Genomic DNA, 25,438 nt, shown 5'->3' with positions numbered 1-25,438 from the left:
GAGGCAACTAGGAAACACCTGCCTCCAATTGTGAGTCCAACACCTAAACATAGATGCACCTCACATGAATAAACAAAATACCCCCTAAACTAAAGGGAGGGAAGGGAGGGTGGCTGCCGTCATCGACGGCACTCGTGCAACACCCCAACCCCCCGCCAACCCACCTAATACTGGAGGTGGCTCAGGTTCCGGTCTACAACCCCCACCCAACCTGTCCACCCCTGCATAATGCTCAGGGCTGTATAACGTCTCTGGGGGCTCCGGACTGTAGGCCAACTCTGGAAGCTCCAGACTATAGGCAGACACTGTTGCCGGATACTCTGGACTGGACACTGTTGCCGGATACTCTGGACTGGACACTGTTGCCGGATACTCTGGACTGGACACTGTTGCCGGATACTCTGGACTGGACACTGTTGCCGGATACTCTGGACTGGACACTGTTGCCGGATACTCTGGACTGGACACTGTTGCCGGATACTCTGGACTGGACACTGTTGCCGGATACTCTGGACTGGACACTGTTGCCGGATACTCTGGACTGAGTACTGTCGTCGGAAGCTCGGGACTGGATTGATGCACTGGAAGCCTGATGAGTGGTGCTGGTACCGGATGTGCCAGTTTGGGGACAAGCACTTCAGGGCTAGTGCGGGGAGCAGGAACAGGCTGAGTTGGACTGGGCTGACGCACTGGAAGCCTGATGCGTGGTGCTGGTACTGGAGGTATCGGGCCGTGGAGGCGCACTGGCGGTCTCGATCGCACCTCCTGCACAACCCGTCCTGGCTGGATGGAACTAGTAGTCCTGTACGAGCGGAGTGCTAGTACAGGGCGAACTGGGCTGTGCAGGGGCCTGATGGTTGCCGTGTGTAGAGCGGGCGTAGGGTAGCCTGGACCTAGGAGGCGCACCGGTGACCAGATGCGCTACGCAGGCATCCTCCTACCAGGCTGGATGCCCACTCTAGCACGGCACTTGCGAGGGGCTGGGATCACTCGCACCGGACTGTGCGTGCGTATGGGCGAGATCGTGCGCACTTCCGCATACCTCGGCGCTCTCCACTCCAAACGCTTCCCATAAAAAGCACGGGGAGCTGGCTTAGGTCTACTGCCTGGTCCAGCCAAACTACCCGTGTGCCCCCCCCCAAGAAAATTCTTGGTGGTGCCTCTCCGGCTTAAACGCCAGTCGTGTTCCCCTGTAGCGTTCCCGGTCTTGGCTCCACTTTCTCCATGGGCCCTCTCTGGCCATAATCACCTCCCACGTCCACTTTTCCCGATAATCCATATTATTATCCCGTTGCTCCTTACCCCGCTGCTTGGTCCTTGGTTGGTGGGAGATTCTGTCACATTCTTCTTCGTCAGACGATAAGGAAAAATCATTGTCGGACCAAAACGCAGTGGGATCATGTGTACTCATCTTCTTTATTTAGGAAAAGAAGGGAAACCAAAATAAACACGTACACAAAACACAATGACACATAACAGGCTGGTAAGGCAACTAAGCTATACCTAGCACAATCTCCCACAAACTCCAAACACAAACACATACCTAATTATAGGACTCTCAATCAGAGGCAACTAGGAAACACCTGCCTCCAATTGAGAGTCCAACACCCAATACCTAAACATAGAAATACTAAACTAGAAAGAACATAGAAATACAAAAACATAGAACATAACCCAAAACCCGGAAATAATAAATCAAACACCCTTCTAAACAAACCACCACCCCGAGCCACATAAAACAAATACCCTCTGCCACGTCCTGACCAAACTACAATAACAATTAACCCCTATTACTGGTCAGGACGGGACACACCAGCTGTCAGAGCAGCTCACAAATCACTGCACCTGTACATAGCCCATCTGTAAATATCCCATCCAACTACCTCATCCCCCATACTGTTATTTATTTCATTTATTTTGCTCCTTTGCATCCCAGTATCTCTACTTGCACACTCATCTTCTGCACATCTATCACTCCAGTGTTTAATTGCTATATTGTAATTATTTTGCCACTATGGCCTATTTATTGCCTTACCTTCCTTATCCTACCTCGTTTGCACACACTGTATATAGACCTTTCTATTGTATTATCTACTGCATGTTTGTTTATTCCATGTATAACTCTGTTGTTGTTTTTGTCGCACTGCTTTGCTTTATCTTGGCCAGGTCGCAGTTGTAAATGAGAACTTGTTCTCAACAAGCCTACCTGGTTAAATAAAGGTAAAATAAAAAATATTTTAAAACAGTGAAGAGGTGACTCCGGGATACTGGCCTTCTAGGCAGAGTTGCAAAGAAAAAGCCATATCTCAGATTGGCCAATAAAAATAAAAGATTAAGATGGGCAGAAGAACACAGACACTAGACAGGGGAGCTCTGCCTAGAAGGCCAGCATCCCGGAGTCACCTCTTTACTGTTGACATTGAGACTGGTGTAGATATTCCATAAAAAATCAGCCGAAAACAATGTCTACACTGTCTTTCTGATCAATTTGATGTTATTTTAATGGACAAAAAAAAATGTTTTTCTTTTAAAAACAAGGATATTTCTAAGTGACCCCAAACTTTTGAATCATTGAAAAATGATTGTGTTTCTTCTGATCACAAAAAAAGTTCCGGTCACTTCCTGAAGAGAGACATTGATTGACAGGCTGACAGGGAAGTGCATTACCAAGCTTGTACTACTGCATGCTGTAGTCATGCAGGCAGAGTTGGAGATACAGGAAGTATGCCCATAGGTGATCATGAAGTGAGGTCAGCTTAGCACAGTGGGCAGATAGTGTAACTCACCAGTCACACCAGACAGGAGGTCTTCATCAGCATTGGCCTCGGGAGGCAAAGGAGAGGGCCCGCGAGAGATAGTAGGGAGATCTTCCAGGGAAACACCCGAGGAAGAAGGTTGAGGAAGTAGGACGAGTGAAGTAGAAGAGCACAGAGGAGCATTAGCATAACAGAGAGAGTGAAAGCTGTGGTAGGAGTTACTGTTATTAAGCCAGTGGGTTCAGGGTTGGGATCAATTCGAAGTCACTCAGTACAGGAAGTAAAATGAAATTCCGATGTAATAATTTAAAATAAATTAAATGAATGAATTCTCATTAAACTGAAAAGAAGAAGCTATTTGTTTCAAGCAATTCACCAATTTTGAATGTTCAATTCAAATCACTTCCTGAATTGACTGACTTCAATTCAAATTGGCCCAACCCTGGATTGGGTGCATGCACAGGAAGCATACCACTATGGGGACAAACCAAGACGTGTGGTAAAACAGATGGTTGAGGAGGAAGGACAGAAGAGATGAAGAAGAGGTTCCAAAAAAAAGAAAGCAATCCACATCCTGTACCTGTCCCAAATAGGTCTACGCTAGGAGTGACAGCAGCATCAGCTTTTTCTGCAGTAGGGCTTTTCTCAGGAATAGAATCAAACATAGAATCTATAAACAAGGACACACAGTTACAGTCAGTTTACAATCTATACAGCATTAGTTCTGAGGGAAACGGAGAAAAGCAAAAAAAAGCCAAAATAAAAAAAAAGAAGAATAAGCATTGCATTACTTTATACTTGCTTATTCATGAAAGTTGTTACAAAGTGTTACCGATTCATCTTTTAATTGCAAACTGATTATTGAAAACGAAGGAAAGGATTAACTAAAATCAGGTGAAAGATAAAATGAAGATATGCTCAAATGAAGGGTGTTGATATGTACAACCTTGGTCAGAGGTTGGAGGTGAAGAAAGCAAAGGTTGTCATGCAGGCACACTGCAGCAAGAGTGACTATAACAACTAGGTCAAGTTCAGTGTCAGTATCAAACACTTTTGCAACCGAAAATGAAAATGTGCGTTCTTATTGAACACGTTCAGGTAATACCTCAAATCATTTTCTCCCTACTAAACACAACTCTGCTTACTTCCCTCTAGCTTTGACTGACTATAATGGTTCATGATTGGGGTTGAAATCGCAACACGTTGAGCCAACCCTATGAATGTAAACAGTTGACAGGCCAATATCTGGTGCTGACAGATTACTTAATCAATGCCTCTGGAAGCTTATACAAATAATGGCCTCACATCGATTTACTGACAACTGAAAAGGTTTATTTTGTAACAGCCTGCAGGTATAATGCTTCAAAACCTGCTATAAGCATGTCTGAGGCTTTATAATGTCTAATAATAAGCCCTATAATGTGTTTTGTCTCATATTTCAACTGACTCATTCTGGCTGTTATTTAGTCACGATCATTATAAAATGATTATAAGACATTATAAGGGGCTCATAGTCATGTACGCTCATGACATCTTACAATACACGATAACGGCATTCTTTGAAGTAAAGTGTTACTGTTAGTTTCAATAGATGTAGTATACCATTAGAAGGCATCCAGTTTTGAGATCTGTGTATTTACTCCTTGTCTGCACAGGAATGATGCAGAGAAGAATCATAATTTGATAGATCCATATACTGTACCCATCATCATATCCATTTAATTTCTCATTTGCAGGGGCGGTCAAAATGTGAAAAAAACATAATTATAAAAACAAATCTAAAATGTAGGGAAGTTGCTGTAGCATCGTTATCATTGACATAGCGCAGAGCAATGCAGTGTGCGAAGTAGAATGTGAACTTTACCACCAAAGAGGTCTAGAGTGGGGATGGCAGGGGCGGGGGCAGCTGCAGACTCAGTGCTGGCGGTAGTGGAGGGAACGGGAGTGGCAGCAGGGGGCTCGATGGGGGCGACGATGATAGGCACTGCACTAGAGGTGGGGCTGGCTGCTTCTGGGTCAGCCAGCGTGTTATCGAACTTCATAGCAAAGAGGTCCATCTCTGGAGCCATGTTCGCACTCCCCTCCGATGGAGCGAAGGGGTCTTCAGGAGGAGGGGAGAAGGGGGAGGGCGGAGGACGGGGGTTAGGGAGTTTAAGGGATATGACCAGAGAGGGGAGGAAGGGAGGGGAAGAGAGTAGGGGGAGTTGAGAGTTTGTTAAAACAACAAACACTGTAAAATACATATTATTGTGAGTCTAGAGGAGCTTCCATAATGAGGTTTAGGGGGAAGTAAAGAAAATAAATCATTAACCTTGTACTACAGCCACAGGTTAGAATACTCCCTGTCTCACACTCAGACTCATTAAAGGGAATGAGCTACAGCTGGTTTGGTAAATACTGTAGTTAAATAGACAGGCCACAGAGGGCGAAGTCTAATGGTTACACTAGAACTAGTATACACACATGGAAGCAGAATCATACCAAAACAAATACAAATAATAACATTTTGGCATGAATCTGCTTCCACACTAATAAGCTCTGTCTACATAGAATCCAAATACATGATAAAGGTGCAGAATAAAGTTAATGTAGAAAAATATGCGTAATTCAATGTAAAACTGTCCTACTACTCTAAGCTGTAAGACCAAAGCCCTACACACACACAGTAATGGAGACATGTGAATTACACACACCGTACTTTTGGACTTCTACAGTAGTCGATTAATACTTACACATTCAGGCCAAAGAGAGAAACAAAACAGGGTAAATAAAGATGGTCAGTTAGTATGAAGTGGTATCACTTACATGAAATATAAACAATTCTAGGATTTGGGCGAAAATTATACAACTGTGTTTTACTCGAGTATTCATCACCAGGTGAATATTACGAGGTGAGAGAAGCAGGGGGACTGTTCTGAAGCAGGGCTGAGTGGCGGAGGGAGGCCGAGGCTTGGGCCCCCAGGAGTGGGATTAGGGTCGGGACGGTAGGCCCCAATGCAATGTGTCAGATGATTTACTACTGTCCCATATGGTAGCAGAAGCAGCTTTGAGCTACCCAAGCTTCAGGATCTCACACATACACTCTTGCACAAACACACACACGTGTGTTGGAAGAGTGCACACACGTACAAGCATATGCTCACTTAAACACATGCACGTGCGCACACACGCACACATACACACTGAGCAGTGTTATCACCCACCAGATCCAGCACATGCATCAGCAGCAGGCGCCCTGCTGGGCGGGCCGTCACCTGGGGAGGGTGCAAACGCATCTGGAGTACCGGACATGAGAGGAGGGGGCAGCGGACACAAACCACAACACAACACCCAGAGAGAAACAGGGGGAGGCAGGAGAAAGAGAGACGAGGAGGTAAATAAAGAGCAGGGGAATAGAGAGAATGAGAGAAACAGAAAGATGAGAGATCAGCATTAGGAGAAAACAGAGAAAACAAGATGTATTGGCGAAATTGCTGATCTTATTAGTATCATATGGATAGGGCTTGTACTTTCCAGGCTGCATAAAGCTGCATTCAGTGTGCACAATGTTTGTACACGCTGGGAAAGTGAAGAGATAACATAACGCTATCATAAGCTTGTACTGTGTGACAGGAAATGCCAAGCTCAGCGATGGGCAAAGCAACGTCTCTCATCGACAGAGGCTTTTTTTCCATGGAAAAGAGGCCCACACTTTGCTATACAATTTTGATAGGGGATTTAATTCCGTATATCTACTATTAGAAATGATAGTGAAAAGAGGAGATATGCCGAGTACGGACTACAGTTTCTACTGTTCTCCATACAGCGCAGAGCAAACACTTCCTCACCTGCTTGCTGTCTTGGATAAATAATTGACTGACTGATGTAGTGCCCAAATAATGAATAATCTGTCAAGATAATCATTGTTTGGCGAGATGGAACATTTGGAAATGAGTGTCCTTATTAGATGTCAGTAACTATGCCAATAACTATCCAAGTAGAATTTGGCACAAATACAGAATATCATGAACATAATGTTTTTTGTTAAGGTGTATGTAGAGTGTATACTGAAACTCGTAAATGTGAGAGTGGGAGAACCAGGTGGTGTAACTACATGTGAGCATGTCAGCGGTTGTTACGAACAAGCAGGCGGCTACTGTGTAGTCAAGTCTGCCATGATGATCCCTCCCATGAGGCTGACCCCCACTGACCTCCGAACAGATCCATGTCTGAGGTGGTGGTGGCGGGCACGGGCAGCACCACAGTGGGGGCCACAGAGGGCGCGGCGGGGCCATCCGTATGGGCCGCTGTGGGCGTGGCAGCCGGAGCGGCTGCAGCATCAGCAGCAACAGCGGCTGGCTCAGAGGTGCTAGTTGGATCAGCGGGGGTATCTAAGCCTACACCCCCCCCCATCCATCCCCACCCAACCCACCCCCAATCACAACAGGATAGAGGAACAGGGGGAATATAACAGGGAGAGAGAAGTAGAGAGATTGCGTTGAGAAAAAGAAGATAAGCGTAAGATATGTCAAAGAAAACAGTGGTAATAGAGAAGTGTTGGAGAGGAATATGTTACACCTTAAGAGACATTGTTAGAGATCACAGAGCAAGAATAATAAGAAGGCTGATCCTCTCAGATCCTAGGTCTACAGCTGGAGTCATGCACTGAAAGCACAGTGAACCACAGATACAATGATCACTTCCAGACCGACCACATTGCAGTACATCATTGCATCAATGCCATTGACTGCGCAGTCGGTATCAGATTGCTATATCATATGATGTGGCTAGCTGATGATGTGGTTAGCTGATATGTTAAACCCCTATCCAGGTGTTTAATGCAGTCAGCCTGGAATGTGGCCTAAGCCTCCAGATAGGTGTTAATCATAACTTCAGGTGTAAATCCTAGCAGTTGTCATGCTCTGCTGTGGATGGGAGCTGTAAAGAACAGAATGTTCCTCGGTACTCACCGCCTCCAAGCAGATCTGTACAAGACAATGAAAGAGAGAGAGAGAGAGAGAGAGAGAGAGCGAGAGCGAGACAGAGAGCGAGACAGAGAGAGAGAGAGAGAGAGAGAGCAAGAGAAAACATGAGTGAGGGATTACATACAGAGAATATAAACATAGACATGCCTATCAGGGTCAATAACTCACTACCATACCACGTAACTACTGTACTTCTGATTTTCCAACTGCCATCTGAAAACAACAAAACACTCCAAGGAAAAATACAGTTTTATATGAGTAAGAGGCCCTGAAAGCAATTTCAATCTGGAGAGGGGCCAGGTTTGAATATATGCCCATATCAGCCCTTCCCTTGAGTAAGGGTGGAGAGGAGGATGTAGGTAGAAAGCATGAAAGAAAGCAGGGTGGAATTCATTAGGCACCAAACGTAAGAAAACTAACTGAAACAGGGAGGGAAGTCCTCGGCCTGCAATGAGAAACGCTCATGTAAAAAAAATATATACTGCTCAAAAAAATAAAGGGAACACTTAAACAACACAATGTCAATCACACTTCTGTGAAATCAAACTGTCCACTTAGGAAGCAACACTGATTGACAATAAATTTCACATGCTGTTGTGCAAATGGAATAGACAACAGGTGGAAATTATAGGCAATTAGCAAGACACCCCCAATAAAGGAGTGGTTCGGCAGGTGGTGACCACAGACCACTTCTCAGTTCTTATGCTTCCTGGCTGATGTTTTGGTCACTTTTGAATGCTGGCGGTGCTTTCACTCTAGTGGTAGCATGAGACGGAGTCTACAACCCACACAAGTGGCTCAGGTAGTGCAGCTCATCCAGGATGGCATATCAATGCGAGCTGTGGCAAGAAGGTTTGCTGTGTCTGTCAGCGTAGTGTCCAGAGCATGGAGGCGCTACCAGGAGACAGGCCAGTACATCAGGAGACGTGGAGGAGGCCGTAGGAGGGCAACAACCCAGCAGCAGGACCGCTACCTCCGCCTTTGTGCAAGGAGGAGCAGGAGGAGCACTGCCAGAGCCCTGCAAAATGACCTCCAGCAGGCCACAAATGTGCATGTGTCTGCTCAAACGGTCAGAAACAGACTCCATGAGGGTGGTATGAGGGCCCGACGTCCACAGGTGGGGGTTGTGCTTACAGCCCAACATCGTGCAGGACGTTTGGCATTTGCCAGAGAACACCAAGATTGGCAAATTCGCCACTGGCGCCCTGTGCTCTTCACAGATGAAGCAGGTTCACACTGAGCACATGTGACAGACGTGACAGAGTCTGGAGACGCCGTGGAGAACGTTCTGCTGCCTGCAACATCCTCCAGCATGACCGGTTTGGCGGTGGGTCAGTCATGGTGTGGGGTGGCATTTCTTTGGGGGGCCGCACAGCCCTCCATGTGCTCGCCAGAGGTAGCCTGACTGCCATTAGGTACCGAGATGAGATCCTCAGACCCCTTGTGAGACCATTTGCTGGTGCGGTTGGCCCTGGGTTCCTCCTAATGCTAAACCTCATGTGGCTGGAGTGTGTCAGCAGTTCCTGCAAGAGGAAGGCATTGATGCTATGGACTGGCCCGCCCGTTCCCCAGACCTGAATCCAATTGAGCACATCTGGGACATCATGTCTCGCTCCATCCACCAACGCCACGTTGCACCACAGACTGTCCAGGAGTTGGCGGATGCTTTAGTCCAGGTCTGGGAGGAGATCCCTCAGGAGACCATCCGCCACCTCATCAGGAGCATGCCCAGGCATTGTAGGGAGGTCATACAGGCACGTGGAGGCCACACACACTACTGAGCCTCATTTTGACTTGTTTTAAGGACATTACATCAAAGTTGGATCAGCCTGTAGTGTGGTTTTCCACTTTAATTTTGAGTGTGACTCCAAATCCAGACCTCCATGGGTTGATAAATTGGATTTCCATAGATTATTTTTCTGTGATTTTGTTGTCAGCACATTCAACTATGTAAAGAAAAAAGTATTTAATAAGATTATTTTTTTCATTCAGATCTAGGATGTGTTGTTTAAGTGTTCCCTTTATTTTTTTGAGCAGTGTATATATTGTGTGGCTTAAAGAATGCAACCCAGATATGAAATGTATTAAAGGCCTTACCTCCCCATGATGAGATAGAGGCTGCTGCTCCACCTGCTGATGGGGAGGCTGACAATGGGTCCAAGTCTAGCAGAGCACTGCAGATAGAGTGAGAGAAAGAGAGGAGGAGATAGAAAGAGAGTAACAGAGAGAGAGAGAAAGAGAGAAGAGACAAAATGAAGAAGGGGGAGAGGAGAAGGAGAGACAGGAATAGAGGGAAAAATAGAACAACAAAAGAGTTAAATGTAAATTGGAGACTGTAGATTGTACAACATAGCTAATGGTTAAAGCTAGTGTGGTCCCCGAAGTGGCACTTGAAGTGGCCAACTTAAGAGCCCACAGCAGATGGGCACCTACTTGTTGGAGCTCTTGAAGGTGGGTGCCGCCGTGGGTCTGGCAGGTGGTCCAGGGCGGGCAGGAGCAACTGGAGCAGCAGCAGCTGCAGGGGCCGCTGGAGCTTTTGTAGGCGTGGCGGCTGCGGCCGGGGAGCCATTTTCTTCACACTCCTGTCAGACAGAGGGTTAGCGTCGTTGTAGTTAGTTACAATGGCGACGCGCCACAGTTACAGAAGCAGACATAGCTATGCTGTTTTACTCATAAATGAATACACTCATAAACAAATTAATGATCATCAAATTGTCGGCAGTTGTCGAAAAGATTTGTTGAGGTGCAGAGACAGAGTAAAATAAGGGGTAGCTGACTCACCTTGGTCGGTGACCTGCAAAATGAAACAATAAGAATGAGTTAAAACCATCATAGCATCACCAGATGATATGCACGGTGAAGCACAATGGCTGTTACTGAGCTGTGTCAAATTGACAGCTAAAGAAGCACTGTTGTTTTGGTTGCAAAGAGCAGGCATTTCGAGGCAACTCCATTGTGAAAACATACACGCTTAGAAAAAAACTGCTATGTAGAACCAATAAGGGTTACCCTTTGAAGAACCCTTTTTGCTTCCAGGTAGATGTCACGTCCTGACCAATATTTAGGTATTAGTTGTATTATATTTGGTCAGGACGTGGCAGAGGTATATTTGTTTTGTATTATGGGGTTTTTGTGTGTGGTGTAGTGGGGTGTGTTAGTTGTTGGTAGGTTCTAGGGTTGTTTTTCTATGTATAGTTAATTGGGGTTGGACTCCCAATTGAAGGCAGGTGTGTTGAGTTGCCTTTGATTGGGAGTCCTATATAGTAGGATGTGTTTGTCTTTGTGTTTCGTGGGTAGTTGTATTTGCACTGCGTTATGTTAGCCTGCAAATCTGTTAGCTGTCGTTTCTGTTTCTTGTTTTTCCCGTTACTCACTTTATATAGTAAATTAAAGTATGAGTATTCCGGTACCCGCTGCGCCTTGGTCTCATCACTTCAACGACACTTGTGACAGAACTACCCACCACAACAGGACCAAGCAGCGGAGGAATTCTGGCAAGGACTGGGGAACACGGCTGGCAAGAGAGCCCGAGAGGCAGCCCCAAGATTTTTTTGGGGGGGGCACAAGGGCAGTTTGGCGGGGCGAGGATGGAGCCCCAGGACAGCTCCCCGTACCCTTGTTGGGCTGAGACGAACTGGACAGGTCCCGTGCTTTGGGGTGATGGGTACAGTGGTGAGGCCGAGCATCTTCAGGCCAGTGTGCGCAGTACCAGCACCCCGCATATGCCAGGGGAAAGTGGGCATCCAGCTGGTAGGGGTGATGCCAGTCCTGCGCTCAAGACCGCCAGTGCGCCTCTACGGTCCAGTGTTTCCTGCTACACGCACGAGCCTTGAGGTGCCTGTCTCCAGGCTGGCACGTCCTATACCAGCCCCACGCATCAGGCATCTAGTGCGTCAGCCCAGCCTCGCCAGTCTGGTGCCGCCAGAGCCGCCCGCCAGTCAGGAGTCGCCAGAGCCGCCCGCCAGTCAGGAGTCGCCAGAGCCGCCCGCCAGTCAGGAGTCGCCAGAGCCGCCCGCCAGTCAGGAGCCGCCAGAGGCACCCGCCAGTCAGGAGCCGCCAGAGCCGCCCGCCAGTCAGGAGCCGCCAGAGCCGCCCGCCAGTCAGGAGCCGCCAGAGCGGCCCGCCAGTCAGGAGCCGCCAGAGCGGCCCGTCTGCCCGGAGCCGCCAGAGCGGCCCGTCTGCCCGGAGCCGCCAGAGCGGCCCGTCCGCCCGAAGGGGTCTGTTTGTGACCCAGAACCGAAGGGGTCGGCCTGCGACCCGGGACTGAGGGAATCTGCCTGTGACCCAGAACCGGGTGAGTCTGGCTAAGATCCTAAATTTGGATTAAGTAACTGTGACTGTAATGAGTCGGCCTACGACCTGAAACCGAAGGAGTATGCCTACTGTCCAAAGCCAAGCAAGTCTGTCTACGGTCTGGAGGGCAGTAGGCCAGAACCGGAGCCACCTCCAATATAGGTGGGCTGGGGAGGGGGGGTGTAGCACAATGCCGTCGTTGACGGCAGCCACCCTCCCTTCCCTCCCTTTAGTTTAGGGGGTTTATTTTGGTATTGGGTTTTCTTTTTGTTGGTGCATTCGGTGTATGCACCTTTAGGGGGGGTAATGTCACGTCCTGACCAATATTTATGTATTTGTTGTATTATATTTGGTCAGGACGTGGCAGAGGTATATTTGTTTTGTATTATGGGGTTTTTGTGTGTGGTGTAGTGGGGTGTGTTAGTTGTTGGTAGGTTCTAGGGTTGTTTTTCTATGTATAGTTAATTGGGGTTGGACTCCCAATTGAAGGCAGGTGTGTTGAGTTGCCTTTGATTGGGAGTCCTATATAGTAGGATGTGTTTGTCTTTGTGTTTCGTGGGTAGTTGTATTTGCACTGCGTTATGTTAGCCTGCAAATCTGTTAGCTGTCGTTTCTGTTTCTTGTTTTTCCTGTTACTCACTTTATATAGTAAATTAAAGTATGAGTATTCCGGTACCCGCTGCGCCTTGGTCTCATCACTTCAACGACACTTGTGACAGTAGAACCCTTTTGGGTTCCATGTAGAACCCTTATCACAGACGGTTCTATACGGAACCCAAAAGAGTTCTACCTGGAACCAAAAAGGGTTATCCTATAGGGACAGCCGAATAACCCTTATGGAAGCCTTTTTTCCAAGAGTGTACTGCATCTGTAGAGTTTAGATTTGCAACACTGAGTAAAACAATATTAAATCACTTCCTTGCACAAAGCTTTTCATTCTTACTTTCCACACACAACAAACCCATGTTTAGCAATGACATGCATCAAAAGCTTTGAGGAGGTGGGTTGATCCCAATAATATGACAATTAAGTTAATATGAACATTGAAGAGCTAAGCCACCAGATTCACGTCACATTAAAAAACTACGCAAAGCGAGTCAGCTGTCAAAGTTCATATTAATATTGAGAGAGAGTCAAAACTCAGGAGAGATACCAAACAATCACAAATATGCCAAGGTCACATTAACTCTATAGAATCCCATTTGAACTTCACAACACTGCAAAACATGACTTTAAACTGGAGGTTGAAATGTCAATTCCATAGAATCCTCATGTGAACATCACGAAACAATTGGGGATTTTATTTTTTTTTTACAGTTTCATTCATTTCAATGCAAGACAACAGCAAATAATGACCCAGCCCTCCCCGTCAAGTCATTCTGTAGTAGATCCAGCAGAATACTTACACATCCTCTCTGTGAACATCCTCTCTGTAACACACATTGACAATCACTGGTATTTGCTAAGACTTCATCTGCTAAGTTTCTTTCCATACTTCTAGACGCAAGGTCATCGTATGAAATATCATCCGATCTGATAATGCCCCCCACAAATACTATCCTGGATCATAGCCCTACTAAGGTCCTGTCGAGAACACACGACTGACAGTCTGGTGATGACAGATTCAGTCCAAACACTGTGTGATTTTTATGGGCAATCTAGAGGGCATACACTGGAAGTCTTCATGATGTTAATTGAGAGAGGCTGAGCCTAATTAAAGCCTATGGGACATCAGGGTCAAGCACAGGTCTAATTTAGGTTCACTGGATGGTCACATACTATTTTCACACCCTGATAGAGGCTCTTTAGCCGAAGTGTTGGTCAAATAAATCCACAGCAAAAAGAGTCAGAATGTTTCCATTTCAGTAATTTAACAGATGGACTCATCCAGAGCGACTTACAGGAGCAATTATGGTTAAGTGCCTTGCTCAAGGGCACATTGACAGATTTATCACCTAGTTGGCTCAGGGATTCGAACCAGAGACCTTTTGGTTACTGGCCCAATGCTCTTAACCGCTCTTAACAGTTAGGCTACCTGCCACCCCCAGTACGACTTTCTGTTCCACCTTTAGGGTGTGTGTTATTTATTTATTTACTCCACAGACTTTAAGTATGTGCATGTATGCATATGAACTGTACTGAGATTGGTGAATTCTCAAATATGAAGTAAATAGGAAGTAAAGTAGTCCCACTCCCAAGTAGCGCCCTGGTTACAAAGACGCCCATGGGGTAAGGATACCTGTGTGGTTGGTGGAGATTGTGGTTGGTACTTACGGCTTCTTCCCCTCCAGAGTGTTCAGATGAGTCTCCAGGGACTGCAGGAGACTCTCAGGGGCCTGGAGAACGAGAAGAGATGGGCAACATATTACTACAGGGGCCACAGGGCTATAGTATATCGTACAGTACATGGATCAGACACATAGGTTATGGGCAGGGGTCTCCAACTTTGAACCTGGAGAGCTACTGGCGGTGCAGGCTTTTATTCCAGCCCAGCAGGCTTAGATGGGAAAATACCATAATTAGTTGATTATTTGTACTATTAGTGTGATGGTGCTGGGCTGGAACAAAAGCCTGCACACCCTGGAGGACCCTGGGTTAGGGAAATGTTCAACGCTAAAACATGAAGACTCAAGGGAAAATTGATGTCAGGGCACACAGAGTAACAGGGGAGCTCTTGACAGGTGATTACACTTGACTAGATTAAAGGGTCTGGAGGGAAACACATAGAGGGATGAGAAGAAGAGTTAGAGGAGGTCTGACACAAAGAATGCTCACATTGGGGCTAACAGGGAATATAGAAAATGGTCACATTGAGGTTAACAGGGAATATAGAGAATGGTCACATTGTGGCTAACAGGGTATACAGAGAATGGGCACATTGGGGCTAACAGGGAATATAGAGAATGGTCACATTGGGGCTAACAGGGTATACAGAGAATGGGCACATTGGGGCTAACAGGGAATATAGAGAATGGTCACATTGGGGCTAACAGGGAATATAGAGAATGGTCACATGGGGCTAACAGGGAATATAGAGAATGGTCACATTGGGGCTAACAGGGTATACAGAGAATGGGCACATTGGGGCTAACAGGGAATATAGAGAATGGTCACATTGGGGCTAACAGGGTACACAGAGAATGGGCACATTGGGGCTAACAGGGAATATAGAGAATGGTCACATTGGGGGTAACAGGGTACACAGAGAATGAGCACATTGGGGCTAACAGGGTATACAGAGAATGGTCACATTGAGGTTAACAGGGAATATAGAGAATGGTCACATTGGGGCTAACAGGGTATATAGAGAATGGGAACATTGGGGCTAACAGGGTATATAGAGAATGGTCACATTTGGGCTAACAAGGTATACAGAGAATGGGCACATTGGGGCTAACAGGGTATACAGAGAATGGGCACATTGGGGCTAACAGGGTATACAGAGAATGGGCACATTGGGGCTAACAGGGTATACAGAGAATGGGCACATTGGGGCTAACAGGGTATACAGAGAATGGGCACATTAGGGCTAACAGGGTATACAGAGAATGGGCACATTGGGGCTAACAGGGTATACAGAGAATGGGCACATTGGGGCTAACAGGGTATATAGAGAATGGGCACATTGGGGCTAACAGGGTATATAGAGAATGGGCACATTGGGGCTAACAGGGTATACAGAGAATGGGCACATTGGGGCTAACAGGGTACAAACAAAAATTATCACATTAGGGCTAACACAGGACATACAAAGAATGATCACTTTGGAGCTAACAGGGTACACTGGGGCACACAGAATTATCACATCGGGGCTAACAGGGGACACAGAATGATCACATTGGGGTTATGGAAGTAATGGGGGACAATAGGAAAACAATGCTAATTGTGTGCCACTTCAAAATGTCTTTCACACAGCAGTTCAGTCCATTCATAACATATATGTAGTAAACTACTCATGCTCATGTTAAAGAACAATGCTTAACAATGCGGTTATACTGCATGCTCAGGCTAACAGACAGACAGTAAAAACATCATAGAAAAACATGCTGCACAGCCACAGATGGCAGTACACCTGATAGGCTAAGAAGTTAGCATCTAGCAAGCCATATGTGTGCTGTCAAAGCTAAATGGGCCAGCTAAATAAGTCTCACACACTTCCCTCTTAAATCACTATTATTTTCCTGACCCATTTACCTTGGTCTACTTCCTCTGATAACCCAATAAACGTCTAGGCCTTTTCAATATGAAAGAGGACAACCCATTTCAGAACTAAGTACCAGTAGTAGTGTGCCTACTCTGACCTTTCTTCTACAGCTGGGTCATTTTTATTAGGTCAGACTGTAGAAAAACATTTTACAACGGACAATGAAAAACCAGCGTTTCTTACTGGACACATTCAGATAACACCTCCCAATTTAACATAGTTTTGGACCATTTTCTTCCATTTCGTGCCTATTGAAAACAACCCAGGTGTGTGAATAGCCTTCCCTATAGCTCAGTTGGTAGAGCATGGTGTTTGCAATGACAGGGTTGTGGGTTCGATTCCCACGGGGGGCCAGCACAGAAAAAAAAAAAATGTATGAAATGTATGCATTCACTACTGTAAGTTGCTCTGGATAAGAGCATCTGCTAAATGACTAAAATGTAAAATGTGATTGACTGTCACAAAGCTTCCAGAGGGAGTAGCGACAGTTCCATCACTTCCAGAGGCCAATTGGGCCATGTACAGACACGCAGGTGTCCTTGTATTAAACGGGTGTCTGAACCTGATACAATCCAAAATGACATACCTTCTTTCGGACTGCAAGCTGTTCAGGGAACATGTAGGTACATTTATGGAGGGTCTGCTCTACACTGTTGGCAGTGATATCGCTGTAATGACTTTCCAAGCATCTTCACTGAGCATTCAAAGGAAAATAATGACTATATGAATTGGAAGAGTTTTCTCCTAGAATCTGCTGGATTCTGTTCAGCCTACAGTACACTTATGATGTGCACATATGTAATGAATGCATTATGAAGATGGCTGTAATGTAAATCGTTACTCAGCATTTGCCACTGCCTAATGATACACTCCAAAGAGGGGTTAAGAGATCTGATGATTAGACGCTAATGCGATCTATTTAGATGCTATTACAGACAATACACAGCCAAAAACGTAGGAGAGGGGTGCAAATATGTTACGTCCCTGCGACACGCCGTTCCAGTGCTTTAGTATTCCCTATAGCACTGTGGTATCATCAAGATCCACCTGGAAATGAAATATTGGGCTATCAGTCATAGACAAGAGGTTGCTGTTTCCATACATCAGAGAATAATGCAATACACATGCTTATGGCTTTCAGGTAAATCCAGTAATAAGAGAAATATATAACATCCGGTGAGACGACATGATTTGTTTTCATTTCACTTAACTAATTCTATGGCTTTCTTATTCGATTTCTAATAGTTACCGCTAAATCACCAGGTCGTTTAACTGCCCAAATGGTGACTCATGGGACGGAGAATTCAGTAGAATTTATTGTGGAGCGTCACTTGTCTCAATTGCCTATGCACTGGCACTTGGAGTCTAATAACCTCTAGGCCAGGACAGCATCCCTTAAAGGATACTGCCTAAGAAAGAGCCTTAAAGGATACTGCCTAAGAAAGAGCCTTAAAGGATACTGCCTAAGAAAGAGCCTTAAAGGATACTGCCTAAGAAAGAGCCTTAAAGGATACTGCCTAAGAAGGAGCCTTAAAGGATACTGCCTAAGAAAGAGCCTTAAAGGATACTGCCAAAGAAAGAGCCTTAAAGGATACTGCCTAAGGAGCCTTAAATGATACTGCCTAAGAAAGAGCCTTAAATGATACTGCCTAAGAAGGAGCCTTAAAGGATACTGCCTAAGAAGGAGCCTTAAAGGATACTGCCAAAGAAGGAGCCAAGTCTAGACATAGGCTTTCTCTTTGCCTCTCCACCACATGCATACAAACATACATGAAGACACATAGATTGTTCAACGAGCCAGTTATGTCATTTGACAGTTTATAAACAACTAGTAATAGTAATAGTGCTAGTAATATGACAGGAATCTCTCTACACAATAAGGAACACCCAGAATGTCCAAACTGTGACATAATGTTAACCAGTCAATCTGCTAGTTAGCCATGACATAACAGTAAGCCCAACCCCCCCATGTCACATCTCACCACCCTCCTGGTTGGCTAGTAGTCCAAACAATCATGCATGTTAGTGTGGTCAAACCCCCTGCAGATCTGCATCTGCCCAAGGCTGTGATATTAAAGCAATCCTTCTCCCTCTACAGTGCACAGTCCACACGGTCATCAGTGCATCATGCTCTCAGTGTAAAGTCATCCACACTGACCGCATTTGCAATGGAAATAACCCAGCCATGTCTATAGAGCCTTCATAACGTGAATGAGTGAGAGTATACCCCTTCCCCTTGGCCTAAACCCCTTTGATGTTTGGAGATCTGAAGGGTCTCCAGTGCGTAGGAAAAGGTAAAAGCAGTGTGGGGGTTGAGCTTCAGATCTGCAAAAATGGAAGCTTTATAGGGCCAAAGGAAAGGGTTAGGGAGTAGTTGGGACACACAGTCACGTGTGCTCCATCTCCGGCCTCTAGGTCACCAGGCTGCTCGTTATGGCGCACTCCTGTCACCATTGTTACGCGCACCTGCGTGTCATCAGACTCACCTGGACTCCATCACTTTCCTGATTACCTTCCTTATATATGTCACTCCCTTGGGTTTGTTGTTGTTTCTGTTCCAGTGTCATGGCTGTGCGTTGTTTGTGTTTCTTGTTTTGTATTTAGTTGTGTTTATTTATTAAAACACTAACTCCCTGAACACTCGTTACACACACAGTGAGCTACTACATACTTAATTGAGGGACGTATACGGCCCATGGGATTTCAAATACCATCTCAGGTGATTCTGACATTATGGAAACTCCATAGTAACATTCTAGCCCACTGAGATACAATTGTTGAGATAAAACCAATGTTAGCTCAGATCTTAGCTAACAGCGGAATAGCTCTGCAAGTATTGCGACTTCTCCAATCTGTTCCTTCAATCACATCAACCTGGACTCCAGGGTAGACGTAACACAGTAAACGTAAATCCGGGACACTCACTTTAAGTATGATATGTCACATTTCATATGGTATGTATTAATTTGTGGAAGTCCATCATCCATTTCGTATATGTGTTACGAATTACAATTTGTATATGTTACAAATGTTAATGTGTACAATTTGTAACGAATTGCAATTCGTAAAATACGTCACAAATTTGCAAAAAGAATATGTTACGAACTCCAATTAGTTGTGGCTAACATTAGCTTGGTGGCTAGTATTAGCTTGGTGGCTAGTGGCTAACGCTAACTTTAGCTAGGTTACTAATGTTAGTTATGCTAGAGGTTAGGGGTTCGGAGTTATGTGAAAGGGGACGGGTTAGCTAACATGCTATGTAGTTGCAAAGTAGCTCAAACGTAGTAAGTAGTTGCAAAGTTGCTAATTAGCTAAAATTCGAAAGTTGTCCGTGATGAGATTCAAATGCGCAACCTTTGGGTTGCTACACATTCACATTATACATCCACCCACCCATCAATTTGACAAAATCTGTATCTCTTCTAGCCATGACCCAAAGGCGAGCTGTATGTACTACACAAGACTCACACTCTCAGCCTGTAAGATCAAGCAGCACCTCACAAGTAAGAAGAGAGGGGGCAGAGTGGCTGTCAATCACAGGGGAAGCACAGCTCATTGGCTGCATGTAGGACAGAATGGATCAATGGGATACGCCCCCACTCTATGAATAGCTCACCATTGGTCAGGTAGACAATGACCTGTCAGCTCTGTTCATGACTGTGATTGGCAGGGCTGCTTGTTCCAAAAAAATGACCAATACTGTGATTGGTCAATGCTGCTAGAGAAGAGATTTCTGAGTTGTAGGCTATGCCCAAAACGCATGCTACCATAGGTTAAAGAAAACCATAACACAGATGCAATGCTGGTACAATGTAAGTACAATGTGAATACAATGTTAGTAGATTAGGAGTTAGTGTATCATCCCACTGAAAAGTTAGGAAATTAGGCTTAAAAGGTCAAACAGGACTTACCTGGGTGAGCTCGGGGATATCGTTTTTGTCAATTCCTATGGTCTGTAAAAGAAGATGTTGACATTTCAGCTGAGCCTTCATTTACCATGTTGGTCATACAGGCTGTGGATTGAACTTTTCAACAGTAAAGTGTATTGTCGGATTTGTCTTTTACCTCAGCGATTTTGAAGACCTCAGAGACTCTGGTCATCCGGGTCAAGAATCTCTTGTAGATCTCCAGCCCATCTTTGCACTGTCCTCTCTTCATCTGGAAAAATTTCTCTGTGAGGAAAAAGGGGAATGAACATGTCTATTATTACATTGAGACATTGCTATTACATAAAATGAACAGGACCACATCTATTTCCATGTCTTGAATAAAATTAAGCCTGTAATATTTATCAAATATAAAAAGACATGATTATTGTCCCAGGAAGTAGAAGAAAACGGTCAAGCCTTGCCTAATAGATTAATGATCCCGTCGTTGTAGCAGGCATATAACTTGATCAGGTCTTTGAACATCAGGAGGAAACAAGCGTTGATCACCCCATTAGTCAGTTCATTGGGATGGACCTATAGATAAACAAGGTGAGATTAGATCACACTGAGGATGGGAGATTTGAGTTGAAAGGTAATATGTTTGTAGGTAACTGCTTGGCAATGGTGGAAAAAGTACCCAATTGTCATACTTGAGTAAAAGTAAAGTTACCTTAATAGAAAATGACTCAAGTAAAAGTGAAAGTCACCCAGTAAAAAATACTTGAGTAAAGGTGTCAAAGTATTTGGTTTTAAATATACTTAAGTATCGAAAGTAAATATAATAGCTAAAACATAAACTACCGTTCAAAAGTTTGGGGTCACTTAGAAATGTCCTTGTTTTTGAAAGAAAAGCAATTTTTTTGTCCATTAAAATAACATAAAATTCATCCGAAATACACTGTAGACATTGCTAATGTTGTAAATGGCTATTGTAGCTGGAAATTGCAATTTTTTATGGAATATCTACATAGGCGTACAGAGGCCCATTATCAGCAACCATCACTCCTGTGTTCCAATGGCACGTTGTGTTAGCTAATCCAGTTGATCATTTTAAAAGGCTAATTGATCATTAGAAAACCCTTTTGCAATTATGTTAGCACAGCTGAAAGCTGTTGTCCTGATGCAAAAAGCAATAAAACAGGCCTTCTTTAGACTAGTTGAGTATCTGGAGAATCAGCATTTGTGGGTTTGATTACAGGCTCAAAATGGCCAGAAACAAAGACCTTTCTTTTGAAACTCGTCAGTCTATTCTTGTTCTGAGAAATGGAGGCTATTCCATGTGTGAAATTGTCAAGAAACTGAAGATCTCGTACAACGATGTGTACTACTCCCTTCACAGAACACGGCAAACTGGCTCTAACCAGAATAGAAAGAGCAGTAGGAGGCCCTGGTGCACAACTGAGCAAGAGGACAAGTACATTAGAGTGCCTAGTTTGAGAAAAAGACGCCTCACAAATCCTCAACTGGCAGCTTCATTCAATAGTACCAGCAAAACACCAGTCTCAACAGTGAAGAGGTGACTCTGGGATGCTGGCCTTCTAGGCAGAGTTGCAAAGAAAAAGCCATATCTCAGACTGACCAATAAAAATAAAAGATTAAGATGGGCAAAAGAACACAGACAGTGGACAGAGGAACTCTGCAAAGAAGGCCAGCATCCCGGAGTGGCCTCTTCACTGTTGACGTTGAGACTGGTGTTTTGCTGATACTATTGAATGAAGCTGCCCGTTGAAGATTTGTGAGGCATCTGTTTCTCAAACTAGACACTCTTCTGAGGGTGGTAACTCTACTGAACCTATCCTCTGCAGCAGAGGTAACTCTGGGTCACTCTTTCCTGTGGCGGTCCTCATGAGAGCCAGTTACATCATAGCGCTTCATGGTTTTTGCGACCGCACTTGAAGAAACTTTCAAAGTTCTTGTCATTTTCCAGATTGACTGACCTTCATGTCTAAAAGTAATGATGGACTGTCATTTCTCTTTGCTTATTTGAGCTGTTCTTGCCATAACATGGACTTGGCCTTTAACCAAATAGGGCTATCTTCTGTATACCCTCCCACCTTGTCACAACACAACTGATTGGCTCAAATGCATTAAGAAGGAAACAAATTCCACAAATGTACTTTTAACAAGACACACCTGTTAATTGAAATGCATTCCAGGTGACTACCTCATGAAGCTTTTTAGAGAATGCCAAGAGTGTGCAAAGCTGTCATCAAGGCAAAGGGTAGCTACTTTGAGGAAGCTCAAATATAATATATATTATGAGTTGTTTAATACTTTTTTGGTTACTACATGATTCCATATGTGTTATTTCACAGTTTTGATGACTTCACTATTATTCTACAATGTAGAAAATAGTAAAAAAATAAAGAAAAACCCTTGAAAGAGTCAGTGTGTCCAAACTTTTGACTGGTACTGTAGGTATACTGGCATGCTATATGACAGAGAGAATTTCCTATGGCAGTGTATTTTGTATCCTAGTCCTGGGGACCCAAAGAGGTGCACATTTTTGTTTTTGCCCTGCAGTAGCACTGCACAGCTGATTCAAATGATGAACTCATCATCAAGCTTTGATGAATTGTATCAGGTGTCTAGTGCTTAGGCACAAACAAAAATGCACTTCCTAACGGATACAAATATCCTTCTCATCATCATCATCATCATCAAATACTCACGTCAAACTCCAGCAGGGCATCGATCTGGCTCTGCAGAGTGGGCATTCCTTTCAACAGTTTCTCTACGGGCATCGTCCTCATCACCCCCTCAGCTCTGAGACAGACAGACAGACAGGACAGACAGACAGGACAGACAGACAGACAGACAGACAGACAGACAGACAGACAGACAGACAGACAGACAGACAGACAGACAGACAGACAGACAGACAGACAGACAGACAGACAGACAGACAGACAGACAGACAGACAGACAGACAGACAGACAGACAGAGGAGCAATTGGTACTTGTTTGTATTATCTGGTGTAGTCAAATTTCCCATTAGCGGATCAATACTAAAATCTTTCTTGATACAGTATGATGAGTTAAACCATAATGAAGGTCTATTGACGAATACATCGGTTTAAGATCCATTAAAAACATTGTGGCGCATACAATAATGTGCTGCCATTTCTTTTTCCAGCGATATGAGATGAGAGGAAACAACTTAATACTCTCTACATTGGGATAAATAACATTTCGACCTCTGGGACAGCGAATCTATAGGGAAGTACTGTAGATAGGTGTGATCCTGTGGTGCTAGCGACACAAAGGGAGTGTCCTGTGGTCCTGTATGGCTCAGTTGGTAGAGCATGGTGTGTGTAACACTTGGATTATGGGTTTGATTCCCAGGACCACCCATATGGATGCATGACAATAAGTTGCTTTGGATAAATGTCTGCTAAATGGCAAGTAATATTCAATTCTTGCATGGATCACATGCACATACTAAAGACTTATTGTTAGTGGCATTGCATGAAGGCTTCTGCTAAGTGGCATTTATAATTATATTATTACTAGAGATCTGCCAAGGCCAAGGCCTTGCGATGCAACACTAACACAGCAACAGCTTTAGATGGATCCAGCTTCCTAGCTACTTTAGAAAATGACACCTGACATGAGACACTTGGTCAGAGCTCTATCTGCATACCTGGCTGTTCTGTCTGCCGCATGGTTGGCACAGACTGTGCTGTGGGACCTTGTGCCTGCCACCAAAACGCAACAGTCTGGACAGGAGCCTAAGTAATAGCTCACTGTCTGTATTCAGACTGTGTAGTCTATATTCATCTGTCTGTTTCTGTACAGACACAGGCATGGACAGCCCACTCACTCTGCCCTCATCCACAGTGCAATCACAGAGTTTCTAAACCCAGAGGCACAACATTGCGATACTTCCAGGAAGGCTTGTGAAACAGACCGAACAGACCAGACTAATGTTTGGGGTTTGAGAAGTCAATGACAAAAGTGAAAAATTCTTCCTTAATTGAACATTTTCGGGAAAACTAAAGGCACAACCTGGATTCGAGCCAACATGTTATTACTCCAACCTCGTGAAAGTGACAAACTGACACGTTTTCATTTTCGGAAAAAAATGTGCTTTATATCGAAGGAAAGCCTTTGATTTGACGGCCTGCACATGCGCAGTTCCTCACGAGACAACTATTAGAGCATGCTAGCCAACGTTGCCATGATATCACCTACAAATGTCTGGCCCAGGAGTGTGAAGGTGAACGGAAAGGCACTGGAGCCACGAACCGCCCTTGCTGTCTCTGCCTGCCCGGTTCCCCTCTCTCCACTGGGATTCTCTGCCTCTAACCCTATTACAGGGGCTGAGTCACTGGCTTACTGGTGCTCTTCCATGCCATCCCTAGGAGGGGTGCATCACTTGAGTGGGTTGAGTCACTGACGTGGTCTTCCTGTCTGGGTTGGCGCCCCCCCTTGGGTTGTGCCGTGGCGGAGATCTTTGTTGGCTATACTCGGCCTTGTCTCAGGATGGTAAGTTGGTGGTTGAAGGTATCCCTCTAGTGGTGTGGGGGCTGTGCTTTGGCAAAGTGTGTGGGGTTATATCCTGCCTGTTTGGCCCTGTCCGGTAGTATCATCGGATGGGGCCACAGTGTCTCCTGACACCTCCTGTCTCAGCCTCCAGTATTTATGCTGCAGTAGTTTATGTTTCGGGGGGCTAGGGTCAGTCTGTTATATCTGGAGTATTTCTCCTGTCTTATCCGGTGTCCTGTGTGAATTTAAGTATGCTCTCTCTAATTCTTTCTTTCTTTCTTTCTTTCTTTCTTTTTCTCTCTCGCCCTAGGACCATGCCTCAGGACTACCTGGCATGATGACTCCTTGCTGTCCCCAGTCCACCTGGCCGTGCTGCTGCGCCAGTTTCAACTGTTCTGCCTGCGGCTATGGAACCCTGACCTGTTCACCAGACGTGCTACCTGTCCCAGACCTGCTGTTTTTAACTCTCTAGAGACAGCAGGAGTGGTAGAGATACTCTGAATGATCGCTATGAAAAGCCAACTGACATTTACTCCTGAGGTGCTGACCTGTTGCACCCTCGACAACTACTGTGATTATTATTATTTGACCATGCTGGTCATTTATGAACATTTGAACATCTTGGCCATGTTCTGTTATAATCTCCACCCGGCACAGCCAGAAGAGGACTGGCCACCCCTCATAGCCTGATTCCTCTCTAGGTTTCTTCCTAGGTTTTGGCTTTTTTAGGGAGTTTTTCCTAGCCACCGTGCTTCTACACCTGCATTGCTTGCTGTTTGGGGTTTTAGGCTGGGTTTCTGTACA

At 45.0% G+C, this 25,438-nt stretch overlaps 1 protein-coding gene across 5 annotated transcripts in view; it reads right to left on the bottom strand.

Annotated features, from left to right (window-relative positions):
* LOC106583925 (clathrin coat assembly protein AP180) overlaps positions 1-25,438 on the bottom strand; it is a 64,942-nt gene that overhangs the window by 10,749 nt on the left and 28,755 nt on the right. For 3 of the 5 annotated variants that reach the window (XM_014168624.2, XM_014168618.2, XM_014168612.2), the window contains exons 6-20: positions 22,819-22,912; positions 20,569-20,680; positions 20,283-20,389; positions 20,129-20,170; positions 14,288-14,349; positions 13,420-13,443; positions 10,502-10,514; positions 10,154-10,302; positions 9,818-9,894; positions 7,706-7,720; positions 6,947-7,132; positions 5,960-6,031; positions 4,621-4,857; positions 3,337-3,426; positions 2,787-2,867 (exon numbers count right to left, since the gene is read on the bottom strand). In XM_014168624.2, coding sequence (XP_014024099.1) covers positions 2,787-2,867; positions 3,337-3,426; positions 4,621-4,857; positions 5,960-6,031; positions 6,947-7,132; positions 7,706-7,720; positions 9,818-9,894; positions 10,154-10,302; positions 10,502-10,514; positions 13,420-13,443; positions 14,288-14,349; positions 20,129-20,170; positions 20,283-20,389; positions 20,569-20,680; positions 22,819-22,912 — 1,361 coding nt within the window. The remainder of the gene's footprint in view (positions 1-2,786; positions 2,868-3,336; positions 3,427-4,620; positions 4,858-5,959; positions 6,032-6,946; positions 7,133-7,705; positions 7,721-9,817; positions 9,895-10,153; positions 10,303-10,501; positions 10,515-13,419; positions 13,444-14,287; positions 14,350-20,128; positions 20,171-20,282; positions 20,390-20,568; positions 20,681-22,818; positions 22,913-25,438) is intronic. The other 2 variants (XM_014168641.2, XM_014168633.2) reach the window with 2 other exon arrangements.

Source organism: Salmo salar, chromosome ssa02, assembly GCF_905237065.1.
Source record: "Salmo salar chromosome ssa02, Ssal_v3.1, whole genome shotgun sequence".
NCBI lineage: Eukaryota > Metazoa > Chordata > Actinopteri > Salmoniformes > Salmonidae > Salmo > Salmo salar.
Note: the sequence above shows the minus strand (reverse complement) of the source record. Positions and strands in the feature narration are given on the sequence as shown.